The 23,074-nt window shown below is 37.7% G+C and overlaps 2 protein-coding genes and 1 long non-coding RNA gene across 3 annotated transcripts; 1 reads left to right on the top strand and 2 right to left on the bottom strand.

Annotated features, from left to right (window-relative positions):
* The first annotated feature begins 7,212 nt into the window (after positions 1-7,212).
* Positions 7,213-14,597, top strand: LOC132092476 (tau-tubulin kinase 2-like). The gene is made up of 14 exons (XM_059498720.1): positions 7,213-7,345; positions 8,259-8,406; positions 8,627-8,700; positions 8,782-8,922; positions 9,089-9,193; positions 9,694-9,759; positions 9,895-9,987; positions 10,062-10,187; positions 10,261-10,418; positions 10,511-10,706; positions 11,776-11,987; positions 12,079-12,532; positions 12,971-13,587; positions 14,032-14,597. The coding sequence occupies exons 1-14, from the start codon at positions 7,277-7,279 to the stop codon at positions 14,348-14,350; spliced, it is 2,778 nt and encodes a 925-aa protein (XP_059354703.1). The 5' UTR covers positions 7,213-7,276; the 3' UTR covers positions 14,351-14,597.
* Positions 8,431-10,264, bottom strand: LOC132092477 (uncharacterized). Its single transcript, XR_009422229.1, has 2 exons — positions 9,840-10,264; positions 8,431-8,901 (listed from the first exon to the last, which is right to left on the bottom strand). It is a non-coding gene; the product is annotated as an uncharacterized LOC132092477 (long non-coding RNA).
* Positions 14,598-16,472: 1,875 nt separating the features above from the next.
* On the bottom strand, positions 16,473-20,227 carry LOC132091885 (protein Churchill-like). Its single transcript, XM_059497970.1, has 4 exons — positions 20,093-20,227; positions 19,586-19,721; positions 19,443-19,513; positions 16,473-16,909 (listed from the first exon to the last, which is right to left on the bottom strand). Exons 1-4 carry the CDS (start codon positions 20,129-20,131, stop codon positions 16,817-16,819), a joined length of 339 nt encoding a protein of 112 aa, XP_059353953.1. The 5' UTR covers positions 20,132-20,227; the 3' UTR covers positions 16,473-16,816.
* Between the last annotated feature and the right edge of the window lie 2,847 nt (positions 20,228-23,074).

The following is a 23,074-nucleotide window of genomic DNA, read 5'->3' as shown; positions in this document are numbered from 1 at the left end:
TCATTATAAAAATGTTGACACTTTACAATAATGATCCATTTGTTAACTAACATTAGTTGAATACAGCTGTTCTCATTAATTAAGGACTACGAAGAGATACAGCTTTAGTTTTTAATGTATTAGTAAATGTCTGTATTGTGTTAAGAGATGAACATTATTGATAACCATACTGTTTTAAATATAATTTATTTATTAAAATGTTTATTCTGATGGATTATTATTCCAAACGATGTGACGTCACATCGGTCCGCTCGCTCAAGCATCGCTGCTGCTGAGAGAAGTGAGGCAAATAACAGGAGCTTCAGTCGTTATTATGTGTTTCAAAACGTTAAGGGATTATTATGTCCAACATTTTATATCATCATGGCATATAGAACAAAAAAAGATGTTTTGAAGTCTTCTGAAACATCTTGGACCATCGCTGCAGACAGAGGTAATGTACACACCGGGTCTCTCAATGAACGCGTGCTGTGCGCTTAGCGAGGTCGTCCGCATTATTAGGGGATTACAGCTGTCACAACATTGGGTTGCCAATGTGTAACCTGTCAACCTTATGTTCAATAATAGCTGTATGTTGTGGTGCAGATGTTCAGTTTGGCTAATTAGCTAGAGCGTGTCGCTTCATTGCGATTTTTTTGTTCAGTGTTTTGGCTCTGGTTGATGCCTTAGCTGTAGCTAACCTGTGTCCCATGTCTCCCTGTTATATCACTGGATGCGGAAAGGACAGGGAAAGCCCAAACCAACATCTACGAGAGAGTGGCAGTTTTCTGCATAGCTTGTGGATGTTAGCAAAAGCTAAATGATTACAGTTCAGCAGCACAGCCAGCTATTAAAAACATTTAACAGGCCAGATCCTCGTTAAAAACAGCAACGTACTGCATGCAGCTAGTATTGCAGTTGCTTTGGACTGTCACCCATCTGTTATGACCGAGCGCCAACCTCCCGCTCTCTCTCGTGAGGCCAATAAGGAAGTGACTAAAACTGCAATTCATCGACTGGCCGCTTGAGGCTGGCTGCAAAAGGGAGTCAGTCCCATAGACTCCCCATGTTAAAATGCCCAACTTTACAGCAGGAAAAAACATGTTTACAGCCTGGTTCAAAAAATGATTTTGGTCTAAATAGCTAATTTTGCCCTTCATGACAACTTTGAGGGGGGTGAATTTTTTTATAACTCATCCGTTTAAATTATATTAAGACTTAAAGTTCTGCATAATTAACTTGAGTGACAGGTGGATTGCCGCTGCTGACACTGCCGTCGTGCTAGGTGGGTGTGGCTTCAGCAACTAGCTCCCGCCTTTTTGCCCATTTTTGATTGTCCGGCATATTCACGTCAGTTTTTTAATATACCAAATGACATGCATGCTTGCATATTTATGCATAAATATATATCTCTCTATATGTTTAATAATGATATTGAAATTATTTTACATGTGTTTATATATTTTAGACATTCTAGATTTATTACTAAAACCGTTCATTTAGCCTCTTAGCAATAGCAATGATTGCATTTTTATTTTATTGTTGACATCAAACAGAGCCAAGGTTCTCTGTCTTACAACTAAGCATGCATATTAGCCAGTATTTTTTACTCTTTGTGATGTAGATTTTGTGATGTAGATGTAGAAGTCACTGTCTTGCAGATATAGTGAATTTTATTCTTGTTTCAGGCCTACATTAAGCCTGTTCCTTCAGGATTTGACTGTATTTAGCTCCATCAGTTTTGCTCTCCACCCTACCAGTGACAGTCAAAAAATAAAATAAAATTCAGGACAGGTTCTTATGCAGATCTTACCTAGAAGACAACCTTAGGACAGGTCAGATTCATGTAGTTTGGGTGCCTTTACAGAAGATGTTCTTACATTTATATTTACATTTAGTCATTTAGCAGACGCTTTTACCCAAAGCGACTTAAAAATGAGGACTATGTATTTAATAAAAATCAACAAAAGAGCAGTGATATAAAGCGACTTAAAAATGAGGACTATGTAATTAATAAAAATAAAAAAAAAGAGCAGTGATATACTGCTATATATGTGCTATAACAAGTCTCAGTTAGCTAAACATAGTACATGTAGCAAGTTTTTTTAAATTATATAATAAATAAAAAGAAAACAATAGAAAAAGAATAGAATAAGCTAGTGTTTGCTTTTGTTAATAGTATAATAAAAAAACAGATAGAATACATTAAGATTAGAAAACTAGCGGTAGTGTTAAAAAATTTTTTTTAAGAAAACAAGCAGCACATTAATAGAGTGTAAGTCTAAAAGGGACTTTTATTCTTTTATAAGAATATAATTAGAATAGAGATTCCTAGAGTAGAGACAGAAGAGATGTTTTTTAGCCAATTTCTTGAAGATGATTTAGGTCTTGCTTGGATTGAGTTGGGGAGGTCATTCCACCAGGAGGGCACATTTAATTTAAAAGTCTGTGAAAGTGATTTTGTGCTTCTTTGGGATGGCACAATCAAGCGATGTTCACTCAAAAAACCACAGGCTTCTAGAGTGCACATAAGTCTGAAATAATGAATTTAGGTAAATGGGTGCAGAGCCAGTGGTGGTTTTGTAGGAAAACATCAATGTCTTGAGTTTTATGCAGATTGGAAGCCAACGCAAATTGATAAATAGAGGTGTGACGTGCATTATTTTTGGCTTATTAAAAATTAATATTGCTGCCACGTTCTGGATGAATTGTAAAGGTTTGATAGAACTGACTTGAAGACCTGCCAAGAGAGCATTGCAATAGTCCAGCCTGGACAGAACAAGAGCTTGAACAAGAAGTTGGCAAGCATGTTCCTGAAAGAAAGGGCCTGAACTTGTTGATGTTGAATAAAGCAAATCTGCAGTACCAGACAGTTTTAGCAATGTGGTCTGAGAAAGTCAGCGATCATCAACCATAACTCCAAGGTTTCTGGCTGTTTTTGAAGGAGTTATGGTTGATGTGCCTAACTGGATGGGAAAATTCTGATGAAACTATGGGTTTGCTGGAACCACAAGCGGTTCTGTCTTTGCAAGGTTGAGTTGAAGGGGATGGTCCTTCATCCAGCAAGAAAAGTCTGTTAGACAAGCTGAGATGTAAGCAGCTATCTTTGGATCATCAGGATGGAATGAGAGGTAGAGTTGAGTGTCATCAGCACAGCAGTGGTTTGAAAAGCCATGTTTCTGAATGAAAGAACCTAATGATGTCATGGAGACAGAGAAAAGAAGTGGTCCAAAAACTGAGCCCTGAGGCACCCCAGTATATATATGTTGTGACTTGGACACATCACCTCTTCAAGACACTTTAGCACCTATCTGATAGTTAAGACTCAAACCACTGGAGTGCAGTTCCTGAGATACCCTTTGCCAATAGGGTTGACAGGAGGATCTGGTGGTTAACTGTGTCAAAAGCAAAAGCAGATAAGTATTGAAGATTTTGAATCTGCTTTTGCCAGTCTTATGGCTTCAACAACTGAGAGCATGGCAGTCTGGGTTGAATGTCCACTAGGGCTGGTCCGAATAAAAAATTTTGAGCTTCGGAAGTAATCAACACTGAATATTCAAGGCTTTGGAGGGAGACGGCTGAACATATTTTTCTCTCAACAACGTGTCTCACCGGACGCCATGCAGCGACAAAATCTGTCGCATCTAGTGTCCAGTGTAGACACTGTGTAATAAAGGCAGGAATCTCTGTGTGTCTGTCCGTCTGTTTGCATTTTTATTATGTCGAGAACCATTCATCCAATCAACTTCTCGTGTGGGGGGTGTGTTTCAGTGGACCCAAGGGAGTGCAGTGTTGCATTTTGGTGCAATATAGACACAAGACATGTTCAGAATTAATACTAAATTGTATAAACTACAAAACATTGCGAGCTGGAAAGGACATGCCTCACACAGGCAAGGGCTTATATTCTCTGAGAACGGACACTGCACTAGTGATACAAAACTGTTAAGAGCAACACTTTTAATATAGACAAATTATTAGTGGGCTACTGAATGTTTTTTTATGACTGCCTTATTCGCAAGTATATTTTCCGAGCAAATTAAGTGTGCATTTTGTGTAAAATTACTGATTAACATGGCGGATAAAAGCAGCTGGTTTTTTACACCAACAATATACTATAGGCATACTTACAGAACTTAAAGATGGTGATTTTTCAAACTTGATGTGCTGTTGTGGCAGGCCAGTTTCAAATATCTGGTACACTGCCTTTGTCTTGTCCTCACTCAATTTGAAGTGTTCCCAAAAAGCTGAGATCTTCGGCATTTTTGTCTTCTCTTCCAGATGAACTCAATCATGACGTTCACTCATGGGCGATTCATATTCAAGAGCGAATGAGAATCGTTTCGCAGGGGATGCCACGTATTAGAGAGAGAGAAAAACAATTAAAAAAAATTTGAATCTCAAAATTGAAAATCGAATGCCAACCCACCGAACGAATATTGAATAATTTTGATCCAGCCCTAATGTCCACTTCTGAAACCAGACTGGTTGCTGTCAGATAAGTTGTTCTGTGTGATAAAGGCAGAGAATTGGTTGAACACAGCTCGTTCAAGTGTTTTTGCAATGAAAGGAAGAAGGGAAACTTGTCTGTAGTTCTCTAAAAGAGATGGGTTGAGGGTGGGATTCTTAAATGGTTAGTTCACCCATAAATGAAAATAATCCCATAGATAACTCACCCTCAAGTCATTCTGGGTGTGTATGACTTTCTTCTTTCAGATTAACCCAGTCAGAGTTATATTAAAAATGTTATTTGATCTTTAAATAAATTTGTTATTTACTTCTAATTTGTGACCATTGCTTTGATCTCTCCTCTGTGCTTCCACGTTTGTCACTTCTAAACTACGCATACGCAAAGCTGACCTCATACATCATCCGCCATTTTAAATATGGATCTTTTTCTTACAACCCGAATTCCGGAAAAGTTGGGACGTTTTTTAAATTTTAATAAAATGAAAACTAAAGGAATTTCAAATCACATGAGCCAATATTTTGTTCACAATAGAACATAGATAACGTAGCAAATGTTTAAACTGAGAAATTTTACACTTTTATCCACTTAATTAGCTCATTTAAAATTCAATGCCTGCTACAGGTCTCAAAAAAGTTGGCACGGGGGCAACAAATGGCTAAAAGGCAAGCAGTTTTGAAAAGATTCAGCTGGGAGAACATCTAGTGATTAATTAAGTTAATTGATATCAGGTCTGTAACATGATTAGCTATAAAAAGCTTTGTCTTAGAGAAGCAGAGTCTCTCAGAAGTAAAGATGGGCAGAGGCTCTCCAATCTGTGAAAGACTGCGTAAAAAAATTGGGGAAAACTTTAAAAACAATGTTCCTCAACGTCAAATTGCAAAGGCTTTGCAAATCTCATCATCTACAGTACATAACATCATCAAAAGATTCAGAGAAACTGGAGAAATCTCTGTGCGTAAGGGACAAGGCCGGAGACCTTTATTGGATGCCCATGGTCTTCGGGCTCTCAGACGACACTGCATCACTCATCGGCATGATTGTGTCAATGACATTACTAAATGGGCCCAGGAATACTTTCAGAAACCACTGTCGGTAAACACAATCCGCCGTGCCGTCAGCAGATGCCAACTAAAGCTCTATCATGCAAAAAGGAAGCCATATGTGAACATGGTCCAGAAGCGCCGTCGTGTCCTGTGGGCCAAGGCTCATTTAAAATGGACTATTTCAAAATGGAATAGTGTTTTAAGGTCAGACGAGTCCAAATTTGACATTCTTGTTGGAAATCACGGACGCCGTGTCCTCCGGGCTAAAGAGGAGGGAGACCTTCCAGCATGTTATCAACGTTCAGTTCAAAAGCCAGCATCTCTGATGGTATGGGGGTGCATAAGTGCATACGGTATGGGCAGCTTGCATGTTTTGGAAGGCTCTGTGAATGCTGAAAGGTATATAAAGGTTTTAGAGCAACATATGCTTCCCTCCAAACAACGTCTATTTCAGGGAAGGCCTTGTTTATTTCAGCAGGACAATGCAAAACCACATACTGCAGCTATAACAACAGCATGGCTTCGTCGTAGAAGAGTCCGGGTGCTAACCTGGCCTGCCTGCAGTCCAGATCTTTCACCTATAGAGAACATTTGGCGCATAATTAAACGAAAAATACGTCAAAGACGACCACGAACTCTTCAGCAGCTGGAAATCTATATAAGGCAAGAATGGGACCAAATTCCAACAGCAAAACTCCAGCAACTCATAGCCTCAATGCCCAGACGTCTTCAAACTGTTTTGAAAAGAAAAGGAGATGCTACACCATGGTAAATATGCCCCCGCCCCAACTATTTTGAGACCTGTAGCAGAAATCAAAATTGAAATGAGGTCATTTTGTGCATAAAATTGTAAACTTTCTCAGTTTAAACATTTGCTATGTTATCTATGTTCTATTGTGAATAAAATATTGGCTCATGTGATTTGAAAGTCTTTTAGTTTTCATTTTATTAAAATTTAAAAAACGTCCCAACTTTTCCGGAATTCGGGTTGTACAAAAACACATTGATTTGCTACAAAAGGACTTTGTTCATCCCCCGGAGCTGTGTGAGACACTTTTTTTCTATTAAGGATGGTTGCTTTTTATTTAACTTCTTTTGGACTGATGCACTGCAACACCAGCTGAGTGGTATTAAACAGCTTGAAATATCAAAGACAATTTTTTTATATAACTCTGACTGGGTTTGTCTGAAGGAAGAAAGTCAAATACACATATGATGACTTGAGGGTGAGTAATTTATGGGCTAATTTTCATTTTTGGGTGAACAAACCCTTTAAGTAGTGGGGGTTATACGAGCCTGTCTAAATGGGAAAAACACCAGTGTGAAGGATTGTGTTAATGATGTGAGTGCAGGTACAACTGCAGGAGAAATGGCTTGAAGGACATGAGATGGAATAGGATCAAGAGGACAAGTAGAAGAATGATTAGAAAGGATAAGTTTGGAGACTTCTGCCTCAGAGATTGAAGAGAAGGATGTCAATAAGTATATGTTTGCTGGTAAGATGTTCTTGAGAATTGGCTTCTTACGAATGGATGGAGCCAATGAAATGCATGTTTCATTATTTTTGTCTTGTCTACAGCTATTGTAGGTGAATAAATCTACTTTATGTCTGCAAACTTCCTTTAATTTTGCCTTTAATTTCTACTATAACTGCAGTATCAACTAAATGAAGCCTTTTAAATCTACAGACCTGTTTTTCTGATCTTTTCAGTGAGGACCCGAGCTCACTGATGTGAGGTGTAGATCTTCTCTGAGTGTGCTCGGTCCACTCTTGAGCTTAAGGATGAGTGGGTCAGGGGACCAGACTGATATCTTGGCTGTCGGGAGCATGGTCCGGGAGCGATGGAGAGTGGTGAGTTGTTTTGAAGGAGCTGTATTTACGAGGAAAAGTCTTCAGGACTATTCAAATACTCACTGATAGTTTTGTGGTAAGGTTCTGATAGCTGTCAGAATCTTTCTCTAAGCAAAGGAGATTTTTTTTTTTGTTTTGAGCTCAGTCAAACGATACACTACAGGTGTGTTGAGCAGTGCTGACATCAGCACAGAAAACTATACAGCATGCTGACAAATATTAATGAGACACAGTATTTTATTTTGTGACAAAAGTGTTGTTTTGATAGAACATTTTTGTTTTGTTTTATAATATCTGTAACAATTGTGTACTCAATTATAGGAGGAAAAAATATATACAGTACATTACATTTTAAAGGTTTGGGGTCAGTGAGTTTTTGTTTATTTTATTTTTTTTAGTTTGTTTTATTTTTATTCAGCAATTATATTCAGTGACATAAATGCTGTTCTTTTGAACTTTCTATTCATCAAAGAATCTGGAGCAATAAAATGTATCACAGATTCCACAAAAACATAAAACTTTTAATTGCATTGATGATAATAATAAGAAATATTCTTGAGCAACAAATCAGCATATCAAAATGATTTCATAAAGATCATGTGACACTGAAGAATGGAATAATGACTGCTGAAGATTAAACTTTGACATCACAGAAATAAACCACTTTTTAAACTATATTAAAATAGGATTAGGTAGAGTTCTAAGTAATAGATTTATTAAATAGAATTATGTTAAAATCTGTTTAGGGATAATATTTTACATTATTGCTGTGTTTTTAAAAAGTCAATGCAGCCTTGATGAGCATAAGAGAATTCCAAAAACATTAAGAAATTCTATCGACAACATTTTTTTGCACAGTAACTTGTTTCAGGATTTTTTTGTCATTTATTCAAAATGAATCTTTCCTATCCAGTTAAAGAAAATTGGTGGGGGTGGTTTTGGTGAGATCTATGAAGTTCTTGACCAGGTGAACCATGTCAGTGCTGCTTTGAAAGTGGAGTCTGCCCAGCAACCCAAACAGGTTCTGAAGATGGAAGTAGCCGTTTTGAAAAGACTTCAGGGTAAAAATAAAAAGACATTTAACATTCTGATTTTTTATTTTTTTATTTAATTTATATAAAACAAGCATGAAAACACTATTTGAGGAGTCACTTTACAATGTGTGTGCTACTCTATTATGGGCAATCATACATAACTAAACACAAGTGAAATATTACTTAAAAATAAATATGGATTTGTATGACACACTGTATACCATTTTTACCTTGACCCATTTCATAGGAAAAGACCATGTTTGTCGTTTTGTTGGCTGTGGGCGCAATGACCACTTCAACTATGTGGTTATGGAGCTTCAGGTGGGGCATCAAATGATTTATTCATGTTCTGAATTAATGGACGTTATCACACAACTCATATGCTTGTGCATTGAACTGCAGGGAAAAAACTTGGCAGACCTTCGACGCAACATGAGCTGTGGCACCTTCAGCTTTTCCACCTCACTCAGGCTGGGCAGACAAATCTTAGAGGCCATCGAGAGCATCCACTCTGTGGGCTTCCTGCACAGAGACATCAAACCCGTAAGAGTGCTCTACAGGTTCTGCTCTCTCACAGACAGCCCTGGGCCTAAAAGCACTTTTAATGTTGACTAACATTCATATTTAACCAGCGCCTCAGTATTTCTTTTTAGACTATATAAACTAGTATAAACTATATAAACTAGTTTTTACTTTTATTTTCAAATAGTCTAACTTCGCAATGGGTCGACTTGCCAGTACATGCCGAACCTGTTATATGCTTGATTTTGGGTTGGCACGCCAATTTACAAACTCATGTCAAGAAGTCCGTCCAGTAAGTAATCACAGATGTCTTTTAAAGCTTATGTTTAAGAAATTCCATAAAAGTGTTCCTTAAAAGGACAGTTCACCCCAAAATGAAAATTCAGTCATCATTTACCTACAGTCCTGTCATTTCAAATTTGCATGACTTTATTTCTTCCGTGGAGGAGAAAAGTAGAAATTTCAAGCAATTACTGAAAAATACAGTGCTTAGAAACTAAAGATTAAAAGAGGACACAAAGTTATACAGAGCCAATCATAATTCAAAGCTCATGAAAAAAGTAGTTTTGTACAATTTGTGAACAAATGGTTTTTTTTGTTTTTTTGTTTTTTGCTACATCTCAAACTCTCATGAATACACCAATAAGGGTAGTGGTGGATGTCACAGTTGAACACTGATTTAAATGTCAATGTCAGAATTTTTACAGAATTTTCATTTTTGGCTGAATTATCCCTGTAATGTGTTTCTATATGTTTACTTATATCTGCACATTCTCTTTTTTTTGTCTGAAGCCACGTCAAGTGGCAGGATTCAGAGGAACTGTCCGTTATGCTTCAGTTAATGCTCACAAGAATAGGGTAACTCCTCTCTCTTACATTCTCAAGCCAATGGCGGATGCCATTCAGGTGTCTTATACACAGCATGTCATGTTACTTACTAATATTTTTCTAAAATGCACATCCTTCTTCTTCTTCTTCTTCTTTTTTTTAAAGGAAATGGGTCGACATGATGACCTGTGGTCTTTATTTTATATGCTTGTTGAGTTCATGGTGGGTCAGCTACCCTGGAGAAAAATCAAAGACAAAGTAAGTTCTGGTCCGATCATAATTTTCCTTGGATAAGAGATATGCTGGTGTTCTCAGTCCTGCCATCAATACAGGAACAGGTCGGAAATATGAAGCAGTCATACAACCATCGCCTCATGCTCAAACACCTCCCAAATGAGTTTAGTGTTTTTCTCGACCATATCTCCAACCTGGAATACTACACTAAACCAGATTATCAGGTATTGAATTTAGTCTTCCTTGACCATAGACGTTGTAAACCAATCACTAAAATGCTCTCTCACTGTGTTGCAGCTACTGATGTCAGTCTTTGAAAAAAGCATGAAGAGCTATAAAGTGGTGGAAAATGACCTGTATGACTGGGAAAGAACAGATTCAGAGGACACACTCAATGTTGGAACCCTGGCAACCACAGCCCAGCAGTTGACCCGCCTCACTCCTGCATATTTAGGGTAGATATCCAGCATCTACAATGGCTCATTGATATATTGAGTCTCTATATAAACTGTTTGAGGTCTACATAAACTAATATTTTTCCTTTCAGCATGGCCAATGCCTCCATGATTCCAGGCGATCTGCAGCGTGAGAACACAGAGGACGTCCTTCAGGGTGAGCGCCTCAGCGAGGCTGATAATTGTGCCCCCATCCCAACGCAGCCTGCACAGGGCGTGGATGTCTGTGAGGATATGGAGCACAGCCATGATCGAAACCTTAACCATGTTCAACCACTAATCAGAAAGGTACCAGACAGAACAACTGCTAATCACTCATTTAAATACCTGCAAATGCAAGTGTTGCAAAATTTGCCGTTCTGGCATTTAAGAAGGGAGGTGGGGGGTTACGATGATGCCTAATAAAGTAGTGTTTATAAGCACAGCACAACTTTATAGCTGAATTGGATGTATTTAATAATTTACTAATTTTGCAGCATCAACTCTGTTATTGAACTGAATCAACATCAAACAAAATGTTGATAGTCAAAAAAAAAAAAAAAGATTATCTTCTGTAGAGCTGCTTATAGCCGAATGGAACGCATTTCATAATTAATTAAATTTACAGTTGTTGAACTGAAATGAACTGAACCAACACTGAATTAAAGGGGTCATGAACTGCCTTTTTTATTATTTTGTGTTCTCTGAAGTCCACTTATAATGTTCTAAAGATTATTACATTAAAAAAAACCAATATGAATAGGCGTGGAGGATCGTAGCCTTCATAGATGGTCCCTGCTGTGATTTAGGTTAAAAAATGAATAAAAATATGATCAAACGATTTGTAATAACAAAGCACTACTGATCATGTAATAAAAACAGTTACTCACCCTTGTGTGTTGCGACATTACTGTCAGATTCAATCCAATATAGTCGGCATAGAATTGTCTTTTAATTTCATTCTTTCAGAAAATCTGGCGTCGAATTGTTTGGTCTACTAAAATGGCAGATGGTCAAGAAGACTGCAGACAGGCTAAATAAAAATGCTAATTCACTCTCTGACAGTTACGTGGCTAATATACAAAAGCAAAAATACAGCCTGTCTGCAGTCTTCTTGACCGTCTGCCTTTTTTCTAGACCAAATATGTATAATATACAACTGTAAAGTGAGTTTTATTATTTCATAAAACTTTGTTTTTGTCAAAACTTGAAAAGTTGTTGATCTGAAGTGATTTCTACTGCTCCAAAAAATGAAGAAGAATTTAAAGAGTAGGCCTGTTGTTACTTATACCCCACCCATCACCTTTTTCACTTTTTTGGAGTTTGCAAGGTATGTTTTTAAGTCGGAGATGGTCATGAGCTTATGTTTCTGATTCAGGTGGCTAGTGAGGAAGAGCGAAGCAAAGAGGGCAACCAGAGCCCCAACAGTGGTTCCATCCAGGGTTCTCCCAGACACGTGCGCTCAGAGACCTTGCTCATCGACCGTGTGGCTCCTCTACTGAGAAGGATGCGCCATAGTCAGAGCATGGGGCTAGACAAAAGACTGACCCCTGAACCCAAACCCACAATTGAGCGCTTTCTTGAGGCCTAGTCAGTAAACAAATCTTAATAAAGTCTTCCTTATAAATGTGAATTGGTCTCTAGAGATGTCATAACCACTTCTTCTTCTTCATCTTACTAGTTTAGGGAAGCAACATCCAGGTCTGCCCCAAGACAGGTCTGTCTGTCGGGTCGAACAGGGCTCGCTGAAGGACGAGGAGGGTGCGGCCAGCAGCGGGTACATTGCCGTCAACCTCAGCCCCGTCCCACAAGAGGGAGACTCACAGGAGTGGTTTCTAGTGGAGCTTGAGGGTGGTTGCGGTTCAGCAGGATCTAAACTGGATGAGGAGGAACGCTCAGGGATTTCACCATGCTCCTCCAGCCCCCTCGCCCTTCCTCGCACCTGGTCCGACCCCTTGCCTCAGCGCGCTAGCATTCTGAGTGGTTCAGCAGAATTCCACACAGCTGTCTGCCACACTGGACCTCCGTTCACCAGACTACCAGGTTTGCCTGGCATAATAGGCCTGTCTGGATTAAGAAGACTGCCCACAGTACAGCCTGCGTCAGTGGCCCTCAGCAGGACTCATCATGAGCAGGTCAGTATCTCATGCTACATTCTTAAGTAGATGTAATAGCATTTCTAAAACATATGAGGTCACATTCTGAGATATTCAGCATGAATTGTGAAAAAACAGTTATACAATTATTAAATTCCCTGTCATTAATTTTACCATAAAACTGTAATTATGTAAAATATGTTTGATTGTACAATGAAAACTGTAGCAGTAACAGTGATCGTTTATGGGTGCATTGCAGTGGTTTCACTGCAACATAACCATTTCTCAGATTTTGGGATTACTATATGTTAAAATCATCAATAGACCGATAGCGAAGCTGACACAAAGCACCAAGATCAGATTTCTTTTTGGCCAAGCAGATGATGGTACCATGTAGAAAAACAGATGTATAAGAGATTTTCCCCCTGCAGAGCTCTATTAATAATGTCCGGTATCTTAATGTTATTCCCTTCACAGTCATCCAGTGCAGTGCTACAGTCCATTCAGCCTCAGCAGAAGATAGGAGACGACTCTCAGCCTGACAATCAATCAGGCCCTGTGGAAAAAGAGCACAACCACATGCCAGCTGTTTCACCCTCTAAAAGCCCTAACAAGCCTGATGAAAACATTATCTCTGTCAAGGCCTCTGACAAGGATGTGGAGAGCGACTCGGGTTGTCCTGACGGTGGGCCTTCAACTCCCAACCAGTGTGAGATGACTGGACTCAGTGTTGATCCAGCTCTAGCATCACCACATGAACTCTCACCCCGAGCCAGTCGCATCCCCATCCGTGACCCAGACTCTCCAACCCGAAGAGGGTTTCCGGCTCCACTTTCTCCATCTTTGTCACTATCATGTGAGCACTTCCCCTCAGCGCTGCTGCGTGACAGGTTCACCTTCCCCACCGGTTCTCGATGGTCAGACTGGCAGACGGAGGAGCCACTCTCTCTGTCTTCCTCCTCAGGACCTGTGTCGAGCAAGAGTAAAATACCAAGACCCATAAGCCCCACACTAGTGCCAGATCAGCTGTCTGCACGATTTATGCCACGGCCGCCACCAGGCAAACCACCCATTCGCACAGGTGGCGAGAACAGGTGAGAGGAGCAAGAATTTTTTAATTAATATTTTCATCATGTACCAAGCTAGAAGGTTCCTTGTGTCAGTGTATTGAGTTGTATCTCTACGGGCTGCATGCAAAAACAAAACATACAATGAGACCAGCATAGTCCACAAACATCCTAATAAACTGGCTCTTTTTAGAGAAAGACCAATTTGTAGTCAACTCATGAACAAATTACTCTTAGGAACCTGTCCTTTTTAGTGAAACCAAGACATATGAGATGAACAGGGTTGTCCAATTTACAAACAAATGCCTGTTATGAGCTGGATCTTCATGTTGAATCAAATACAATGAGTGTGACTAGTGTAATATGATTTATGAATAAATAACTCATGAATCAAAAACATGCAGCACAACCAGTGTAGTCCAATTGCTAAATGTATATCTAAATGATCAATGTTGAACATTGTTTTTTCAGACGCAGACGCTACCGCATTCGTGCTAGCAGCACAGGGGACACGGACCTCTTCGACAGCCTCTCTCAGCTCATGCAGGAGCGAGGTGCACTGGCTGTCAGCACCTCACATTACCAACGCACCACCACCTCCTCTCTACAGCGCTCATTGAGCTCCTCGCCTTCGCGTTTTGAGGGGGGTCACAGCCAGTCACCAAGTAGCTGCTCTGCCTCCCCGCCTCCTCGAATCAGTGACTTGACTGTAAATCACGGGTCTGGGTTCTGCCCCAGAGTCAGAGCAGGAAGTCCTGAGAGCAAAACCACCACAAAAACGAGCAAATAAAGAGAAAAGCATGTAACTGTTGGTGTGAGCTGTCAATATGACATCAGTTTCAAAAGTAGCTTTTACCGTTTGATGAACTGTAGCGTTGTGGCAAGTGGTGTTTTGATAAGTACAGTGATAAAGGACCAGGCATTTGCCAGTTGGTTGTGATTACTTGAAAGCATCATGTTTTGGACATAAGAAAAACATGAAATATTAACATGTTAAATGTTCCAGTGACGCTGTGTAACTTTCTTCTAAACAAATTGCATTTCAAAGTAATAATTTTTTTAACACTATATATAATTTGTGCCATATATATAATATATATATATATATTACATTTTTTCTTTTTTGCTATGTAAATTATCCGTTTATTTTCTCTTTTTGCACTTGCATACCTTAACACACGTTTGATTTTGAACATTTACTATCGGTCCCTATCAGTGAGAATGTGAAAACAATGGGGCTGCACTTGGGAGCGCATTGTATTCTGTCAAACAGATGCATATTTTGTAGGCACTCCAGATACTCTAGCTTTACATTTTGTCATTTTTCTGTTTTTAAATCATTGGTCAAATGCTTCAACAGATAGCTACCTATACCATGTAATATCCTTCATGTATAGGTACATCTGGTGCAAGCAAGCATGTGTATATGTATTTCAGGGAATGTATGTACTGTAAACTGTATCATCTATAGAATGTATTTATTTATTTATTGGATGTGGTTACGTACCTGAGGTTGTAGCATTACTACTTGCTACTGAGTGAATTTGCCATCACATTAACGGTCAGCAACCTTCCAATTGCCAAGTATAATCTCTTCCATGCCTTTAATATCATACTAAAAATCCCTGTAAATAGTCATAATGTCAGTAAGGAACTTACCGATACATTGCAGTGAAACACTAAGGAAGGACCCTTAAAGGAACTCCTGATTCAAACACTATACAATAGTCCCATTACCATTTTACTTGAATACATCATCAAGATGACTGTTTGATAAATTGGCTGCTTATACCAAGATGCTTCTGCAGTTTTTGGGATTGAATTCTCTGTCATGGCATTTATTGAAAGTTGTCTGAGTGCGTGACCCATGTGATGTACAAAGAAAGGGACTGTAGATACCAAATCATTACCACAACTTCATTGTGTGCTGTGCGGATAGAATAGTTGTTTTGTTCTGGATGGTAAATTTTGTCCTCTGGAAGTACTTTTATTTTAAAAGCATCAGTATAGGCCCACAACTGTGCTACGCCAGATGGTTTATCTTAAGAATTGTACATAATCTGAACTGTATATAGATATAAATATATTAAGAAAAGGAAATTCCACCTCATGCTTCATGTACTGTATTTTGCTAACAAACATTTCAATCATGCAAATAAAAGTTACTATGTTGTAATGTATATGTATTCATATTAATGGAATAAACAAGTACTCTTAAGTACCTGGAGCTTGATGTTGTGGTAATATCATGCTGGCATTAGTTAAAGAAACACAAAATGCATCGTTTCATACTTTATTTAGACAAAGCTGCCAAAATATTTTGTTGCATTAACACTAGAAATACAGTGTGACATCATTTGTACTTTAAATGTATCAGTAATAACAAGCAGGAATCAAGTTTTTTTTCTTGTGTGTACCATTTTTTCCATATTTTACCATATTTACCATATCTGATCTGTCGAATCCAATCTTGACATCTGTATAATCTAAGCGCTGCATAGTAACAAAAATCCTGTCTGTGGTTAACTGATAATCCACTCAAACCTAACCTTTCTTGGTCAGTCAAACAGATATTCTCACTGCAGACTAATAATTGGCAACACTGTGTATATTAAGATGGGATAAGAGAAAGCATTTTAAAATGGGAAAAAAAAACTTTTAAGGATGTTTGATTAGTCAGTAAATAAAAATAGACAAGGTAATTGCAACTTTTTATCTCACAATTTGGGAAAACGTCTGAATTGTTAGATAAAAAGCAGTTACCTTGTCAATTTTTTCTTCCGTGGCAGAAACAAAAAACTGAATTGTAAGCTCAGAATTCAGAGAAAAAAAGCCAAAATAGTAAGGTTTAAACCCATAAATGCAGGACGTTTATATCTCAGAATTGCGAGGAAAAAGTCTGAACTGTGAGATCAAATTTTAAAAAAAATTATTTTGCTTTTTCTATTCTGTGGCAGAAACGTGAGAATTAAACATGGGATGATTCCTAATTAAGTTTAAAATTTGTGAATGACTCAAATTCATGTATCTTTAGGAGTCAGAGTTGCTATAAAACTTAGTGCCTCTATTGAATATGTAGAAACAAAGAGCACAATGAATTCTGCGGTATATTCTCCTGGATTCGATGTGACAGTGTGTCTTTCTCCAGTGCTAAGCGTAAGTAAAACGTTGCATGTGTCATGACTCCCTCCATCATGCACGACCATGCTCTTTAACAAAAATCGCAATTTCATGTCTCTGTGTCTGTGCAAATACTCTAGAACAGAGGCGCTGTTTGTCTGGGATCATCCGGCAACACGCTGATGGAATCCTCTGCTTTTCCACACAACATGCACAACATTGTGTATTCCTAAAAAAAAGAAAGAAAAAAAAGAATAACAAATAAGAAAAAAAATTCCCTGTAAAAGGCTTAACAAACCAAACATTCTAATTTGCCCCATATTTTAGTATTCATGTACTATTTACATACATTCCCAAACACTGACTTATATTGACTTTTTATATTTTCCATATAGTTGTTAAATAAATCTTAAATTAAAGAACCAATATTGTTTCTAAATAAAACTCTCGTTTTGTTGTCCGCTAACTTTTAATCAGTACAGATTAGTGGTGGTTAATTTCCCTTTTTGAGACAGTTCAAGTGTGTTTGTATAGTGCTTTTCATATGTCTTCAAAGCAGCTTTACAGAAATTGCTTGTTTCAATGTCACAATTAAGTAATCTGTTATAAGCCAGAGATGAGTCTATCATAAAATACAAACCCAATTACAAAAGTACAAATTATGAATAAAAACAGAATGATGTGGAAGTTCCAAATTTCAATATTTTATTCAGAATACAACATAGATGACACATCAAACGTTTAAACTGAGAAAATGGATAATTTTAAGGAAAAATAAGTTGATTTTAAATTTCATGGCATCAACACATCTCAAAAAAGTTGGGACAAGGCCATGTTTACCACTGTGTGGCATCCCCTCTTCTTTTTATAACGTCTGGGGACTGAGGAGACAAGTTGCTCAAGTTTAGGAATAGGAACGTTGTCCCATTCTTGTCTAATACAGGCTTCTAGTTGCTCAACTCTCTTAGGTCTTCTTTGTCACATCTTCCTCTTTATGATGCGCCAAATGTTTTCTATGGGTGAAAGATCTGGACTGCAGGCTGGCCATTTCAGTACCCGGATCCTTCTTCTACGCAGCCATGATGTTGTAATTGATGCAGTATGTGGTCAGGCATTGTCATGTTTGAAAATGCAAGGTCTTCCTTGAAAGAGACGACGTCTGGATGTTGTTCTAGAACTTGGATATACCTTTCAGCATTGATGGTGCCTTTCCAGATGTGTAAGCTGCCCATGCCACACGCACTCATGCAACCCCATACCATCAGAGATGCAGGCTTCTGAACTGAGCGCTGATAACAACTTGGGTTGTCTTTGTCCTCTTTAGTCCGGATGACATGGTGTCCCAGTTTTCCAAAAAGAACTTCAAATTTTGATTCGTCTGACAACAGAACAGTTTTCCACTTTGCCACAATCCATTTTAAATGAGCCTTGGCCCAGAGAAAACGCCTGCACTTCTGGATCATGTTTAGATATGGCTTCTTTTGCTTCTTTCTTTTCACCGGCAACGGTGAATGGCACGGTGGATTGGACTTTGGAGAGACCCTGCCAATCTGAGAGGCTCTTTTTATACCCAATCATGTTGCCAATTGACCCAATACATTGCAAATAGGTCCTCCAGCTGTTCCTTATATGTACATTTAACTTTTTCAGCCTCTTATTGCTACCTGTCCCAACTTTTTTGGAATGTGTAGCTCTCATGAAATTCATAATGAGCCAATATTTGGCATGACATTTCAAAATGTCTCACTTTCAACATTTGATATGTTATCTATATTCTATTGTGAATAAAAATGTATTTCTATTGTGAATAAAAAAAGTTTATGAGATCTGTAAATTATTCCATTCCTTTTTTACTCACAATTTGTACAGTGTCCCAAATTTTTTGGAATTGTGTTTGTAGGCAGTAAGATAACTAAGTAATTATTAGACTACAACAGTGATAATATTAATTATGAAAAATGTTTTTATCATTATTACTCATTAATCCAATAGGTTATATACTATAATTGTAATATTCTAATTGTAAATAATAATAATAATAGTTTCACTTCACAATAAGGTCCCATTAGTCAGCATTAGTTAATGCATATTTATTAATATTTGTTAACATTATTTAAGGGGAAGTCTTGGCCTAATGGTTAGAGAGTTTGACTCCTAACCCTAAGGTTGTGGGTTCAAGTCTCAGGCCAGCAATACCATGACTGAGGTGCCCTTGAGCAAGGCACCGAACCCCTAACTGCTCCGCAGCATAAATGGCTGCCCACTGCTCCGTGTGTGTGTTCACTGCTGTGTGTGTGTGCATTTTGGATGAGTTAAATTCAGAGCACGAATTCTGAGTATACTTGGCTGTATGTCACGTACCTTTTTTTTTTTTTTTTTTATAAAAAATACAACAATTCATTGTTAGTTCATGTTAGATCAGGTATATTAAATAATGTGAATAGTATGGTACAACTGATTGGTACAACTTGATTTTAATGACCTCTCAGTAAATGTTGAAATTATATAATTCTTAATTTTTTAAACTAATTTTAACAAATGGAACCTCATTGCAAAGTGTTACCAGTAATAATAATAATAATAACAATAACAATAATGAAAAGTTTAATGGCAAATTTATTTTTATCTTTGCCAGCAACTAATAAAAAAGGAGAGTGAATACTGGTTAAAATATATTAATGATGTCTAATCATCTTAAAATAATTTTAAGGTTTCATTCCTAAACCTTTTCGCATTCAGTTATTGAACGGAGCACAGCTCACCTGATAGTCATCCACCACAGTGAAGGTGTACTCGTGTCTTGCTATGACATGATCACAGTTCTTGCACATATCTGAGGAAAAGCAAACGTTACTGATGACAAATTGAACCGAATATCTACATACACTAATGTGACGTGACTCACGCAGGTACGTGACGAGCTCCTCGTCATCTTCACTCTCCATCGTCCTGTCGCTGATCAGCACGAAGTCCCGCTGCTGACAGTTGGCGCAGGCGAGAAAATTCATAAGATATGAACCATTCTCCAGACAGGTATGACCCTGTGAACATAAGAGAAGACATGAACACCTTAAACTGAGGTACAAACAAAAATATAAGGAGTCGGAACACTGTCAAAATACTCGACTTGAAGTTCCCAGTGCACACAACATAAACAACCCAAACAAACTCAGCAGCTTCGAGCTATCAAATTGAATTTTAGAAAGATGTAAATGCTTATTGCAAGTACAGTTAGGTTACAAGAAGAAAACTTCGGAAGTATTCAACACACAGGAGTGCAGTGATATTCATCTGGCTGGAAAACAACAACCAGCGCTGTTTCCTCTATTCACTTTAATGCCATATTAGGCACATAGCAAGTAATAGCAGAAGGATTCGCGTGAAGTGTGAAAACCACTGATCATGAACTCACCCTGTCGGGATACTGTTTCTGCACACAACCAGTACACATTTTGCATCAGAAAAATAACAATATTAGCCTATATGCAGTTCAGATTAGAACTGAGACGCTTCCGTGTTCGTCTTCTTCTGTGAATTCTCTGTACGGTCTGTTAGTATAGTGCCTCCATCGGTGCAGTAGTAAATGAAAGAAAGAAAGAAAGAAACACGGGGCCAAATCCTGGAGAGCTGCTGTCCTGCAGAGTTTATATTTGTACATGCTTTATATTTTTATTTCAATGTAGTAAATTAACAATTCTTATTTTCAATTTAAATTGTATATTTGAACAGATTTGTTACGTGACAGCAGCATTAATTAAAGTCTCTTTAGGGACAAGATCATGTTATCTGCATCTCCTGCGCTCCATCAAGCCACTCCCATAATAGCCGTCATCACTCAAATTAATGCAAGACTCCACATTATCTGTGTAAGACTCTAATTAATACAATTATGAAGTAATTATTTTATGACGAATAAATTTTTCATCGAGTAAAACTGGCTGTGTCTATAATGCAGAGAAATATTTAATTATTTTTATTTCTGAATATAATGAACAGAAATTGCATTTTGCAAATTTACACCAATATTGTTCATTTACATAAACTGAACATGTTTATTATTATTATTATTAGTAGTAGTAGTAGTAGTAGTAGTATTAATAATAATTGTAAAATGAATTGTGGCCACACCACTAAGGGAAGCATCCTCCAAGTTCACACGATTTCTGTATCAGAGCACTGTCAGCGCTTACAGTGGTGTTGCCATGTCTGCTGAAAATAAACCAAAAGTCCTTTATAAACGTGTGAAGTCACAAATTACACTTTTCCAACATACATTTTCCAAAAGTGTTTTTAGCTTTATTTAAATTTAATTTTAACTATTTAATTTAAAAAATTGTAATTTTTTGGTCGCTCATTTGGAATTATTTTGATCAGATGATTTGCGTTTGTTGGGATTGCGATTGTTTTATTCAATAGCTTCTTTTTACGAGGCCTGGCAACTTTATCCAGTCAACTTGGGACTGATTCAGTAAACACGTGGACGGGCGTCGCAACACACTGAAAACTTAAAATAACTGTTTTGTTTTGTATTTAAAGGACTCTCTTTGTGGCTGTTATCTCTTAAGATTGATATAAAATTGATCTAAAATCAATAAAATAAAATTGAATAGCTGTATCTTGTTACTTAAATCTCTCAGAGAGCAGGCTTCAAGTATAACTCGTTTGAAGTAATGGTGCTTCATATAACATTATCCAGAGAAACAAATGTTAATGATAAATCCTCTGTTATGTTTGTACTGGCTACTGTATACAGGCCACCAGGGCACCATACAGACTTTATTAAAGAGTTTGGTGATTTTACATCCGAGTTAGTTCTGGCTGCAGATAAAGTCTTAATAGTTGGTGATTTTAATATCCATGTTGATAATGAAAACGATGCATTGGGATCAGCATTTATAGACATTCTGAACTCTATTGGTGTTAGACAACACGTTTCAGGACCTACTCATTGTCGAAATCATACTCTAGATTTAATACTGTCACATGGAATTGATGTTGATGGTGTTGAAATTATTCAGCCAAGTGATGATATCTCAGATCATTATTTAGTTCTGTGCAAACTTCATATAGCCAAAATTGTAAATCCTACTTCTTGTTACAAGTATGGAAGAACCATCACTTCTAACACAAAAGACTGCTTTTTAAGTTATCTTCCTGATGTATCCAAATTCCTTAGCATATCCAAAACCTCAGAACTTGATGATGTAACAGAAACTATGGACTCTCTTTTCTAGCACTTTAAATACAGTTGCTCCTTTACGCTTAAGGAAGGTTAAGGAAAACAGTTTGACACGATGGTATAATGAGCATACTCGCACCCTAAAGAGAGCAGCCCGAAAAATGGAGCGCAGCTGGAGGAAAACAAAACTAAAAAAACTACAAAACAAAAACAAAAAAAAAGGTATTTCGTATTGCTTGGCGGGAAAGTAACATATCCTACAGAAAAGCATTAAAAACTGCTAGATCCGATTACTTTTCTCTCTTTTAGAAGAAAACAAACATAACCCCAGGTATTTATTCAATACAGTGGCTAAATTAACGAAAAATAAAGCCTCAACAAGTGTTGACATTTCCCAACATCACAGCAGTAATGACTTTATGAACTACTTTACTTCTAAAATCGATACTATTAGAGATAAAATTGCAACCATTCAGCTGTCAGATACAGTATAATATCACACAGTGCACTATAGACCCCCTGAGGAACAGTTCCACTCATTCTCTACTATAGGAGAGGAAGAATTGTATAAACTTGTTAAATCATCTAAACCAACAACATGTATGTTAGACCCTATACCATCTAAGCTCCTAAAAGAGGTGCTTCCAGAAGTCATAGATCCTCCTCTGACTATTATAAATTCCTCATTGTCATTAGGATATGTCCCCAAAACCTTCAAACTGGCTGTTATTAAGCCTCTCATCAAAAAACCACAGCTTGACCCCAAAGAACTAGTTAATTATAGACCAATCTCGAATCTCCCTTTTCTGTCCAAGATACTAGAAAAGGTGGTATCCTCACAATTATATTCCTTCTTAGAGAAAAATGGTATATGTGAGGATTTCCAGTCAGGATTTAGACCGTATCATAGTACTGAGACTGCTCTCCTTAGAGTTACAAATGATCTATCTCTCTATTAGTTTTATTGGATCTTAGTGCTGCGTTTGACACAATTGACCACAAAATTCTTTTGCATAGACTTGAACACTTTGTTGGCATCAGTGGAAGTGCATTAGCATGGTTTAAATCGTACTTATATGACCGCCATCAGTTCGTAGCAGTGAATGAAGATGTATCCTATCGATCACAAGTGCAGTATGGAGTACCTCAAGGCTCAGTACTAGGGCCGCTACTCTTCACGCTCTATATGTTACCCTTGGGAGATATCATCAGGAA

The sequence above is a fragment of the Carassius carassius genome, chromosome 18 (genome assembly GCF_963082965.1).
Source record: "Carassius carassius chromosome 18, fCarCar2.1, whole genome shotgun sequence".
In the NCBI taxonomy this organism is placed as follows: Eukaryota; Metazoa; Chordata; class Actinopteri; order Cypriniformes; family Cyprinidae; genus Carassius; species Carassius carassius.
The sequence above is the reverse complement of the archived record's forward strand: the minus strand, read 5'-3'. Positions and strand labels throughout refer to the sequence as shown.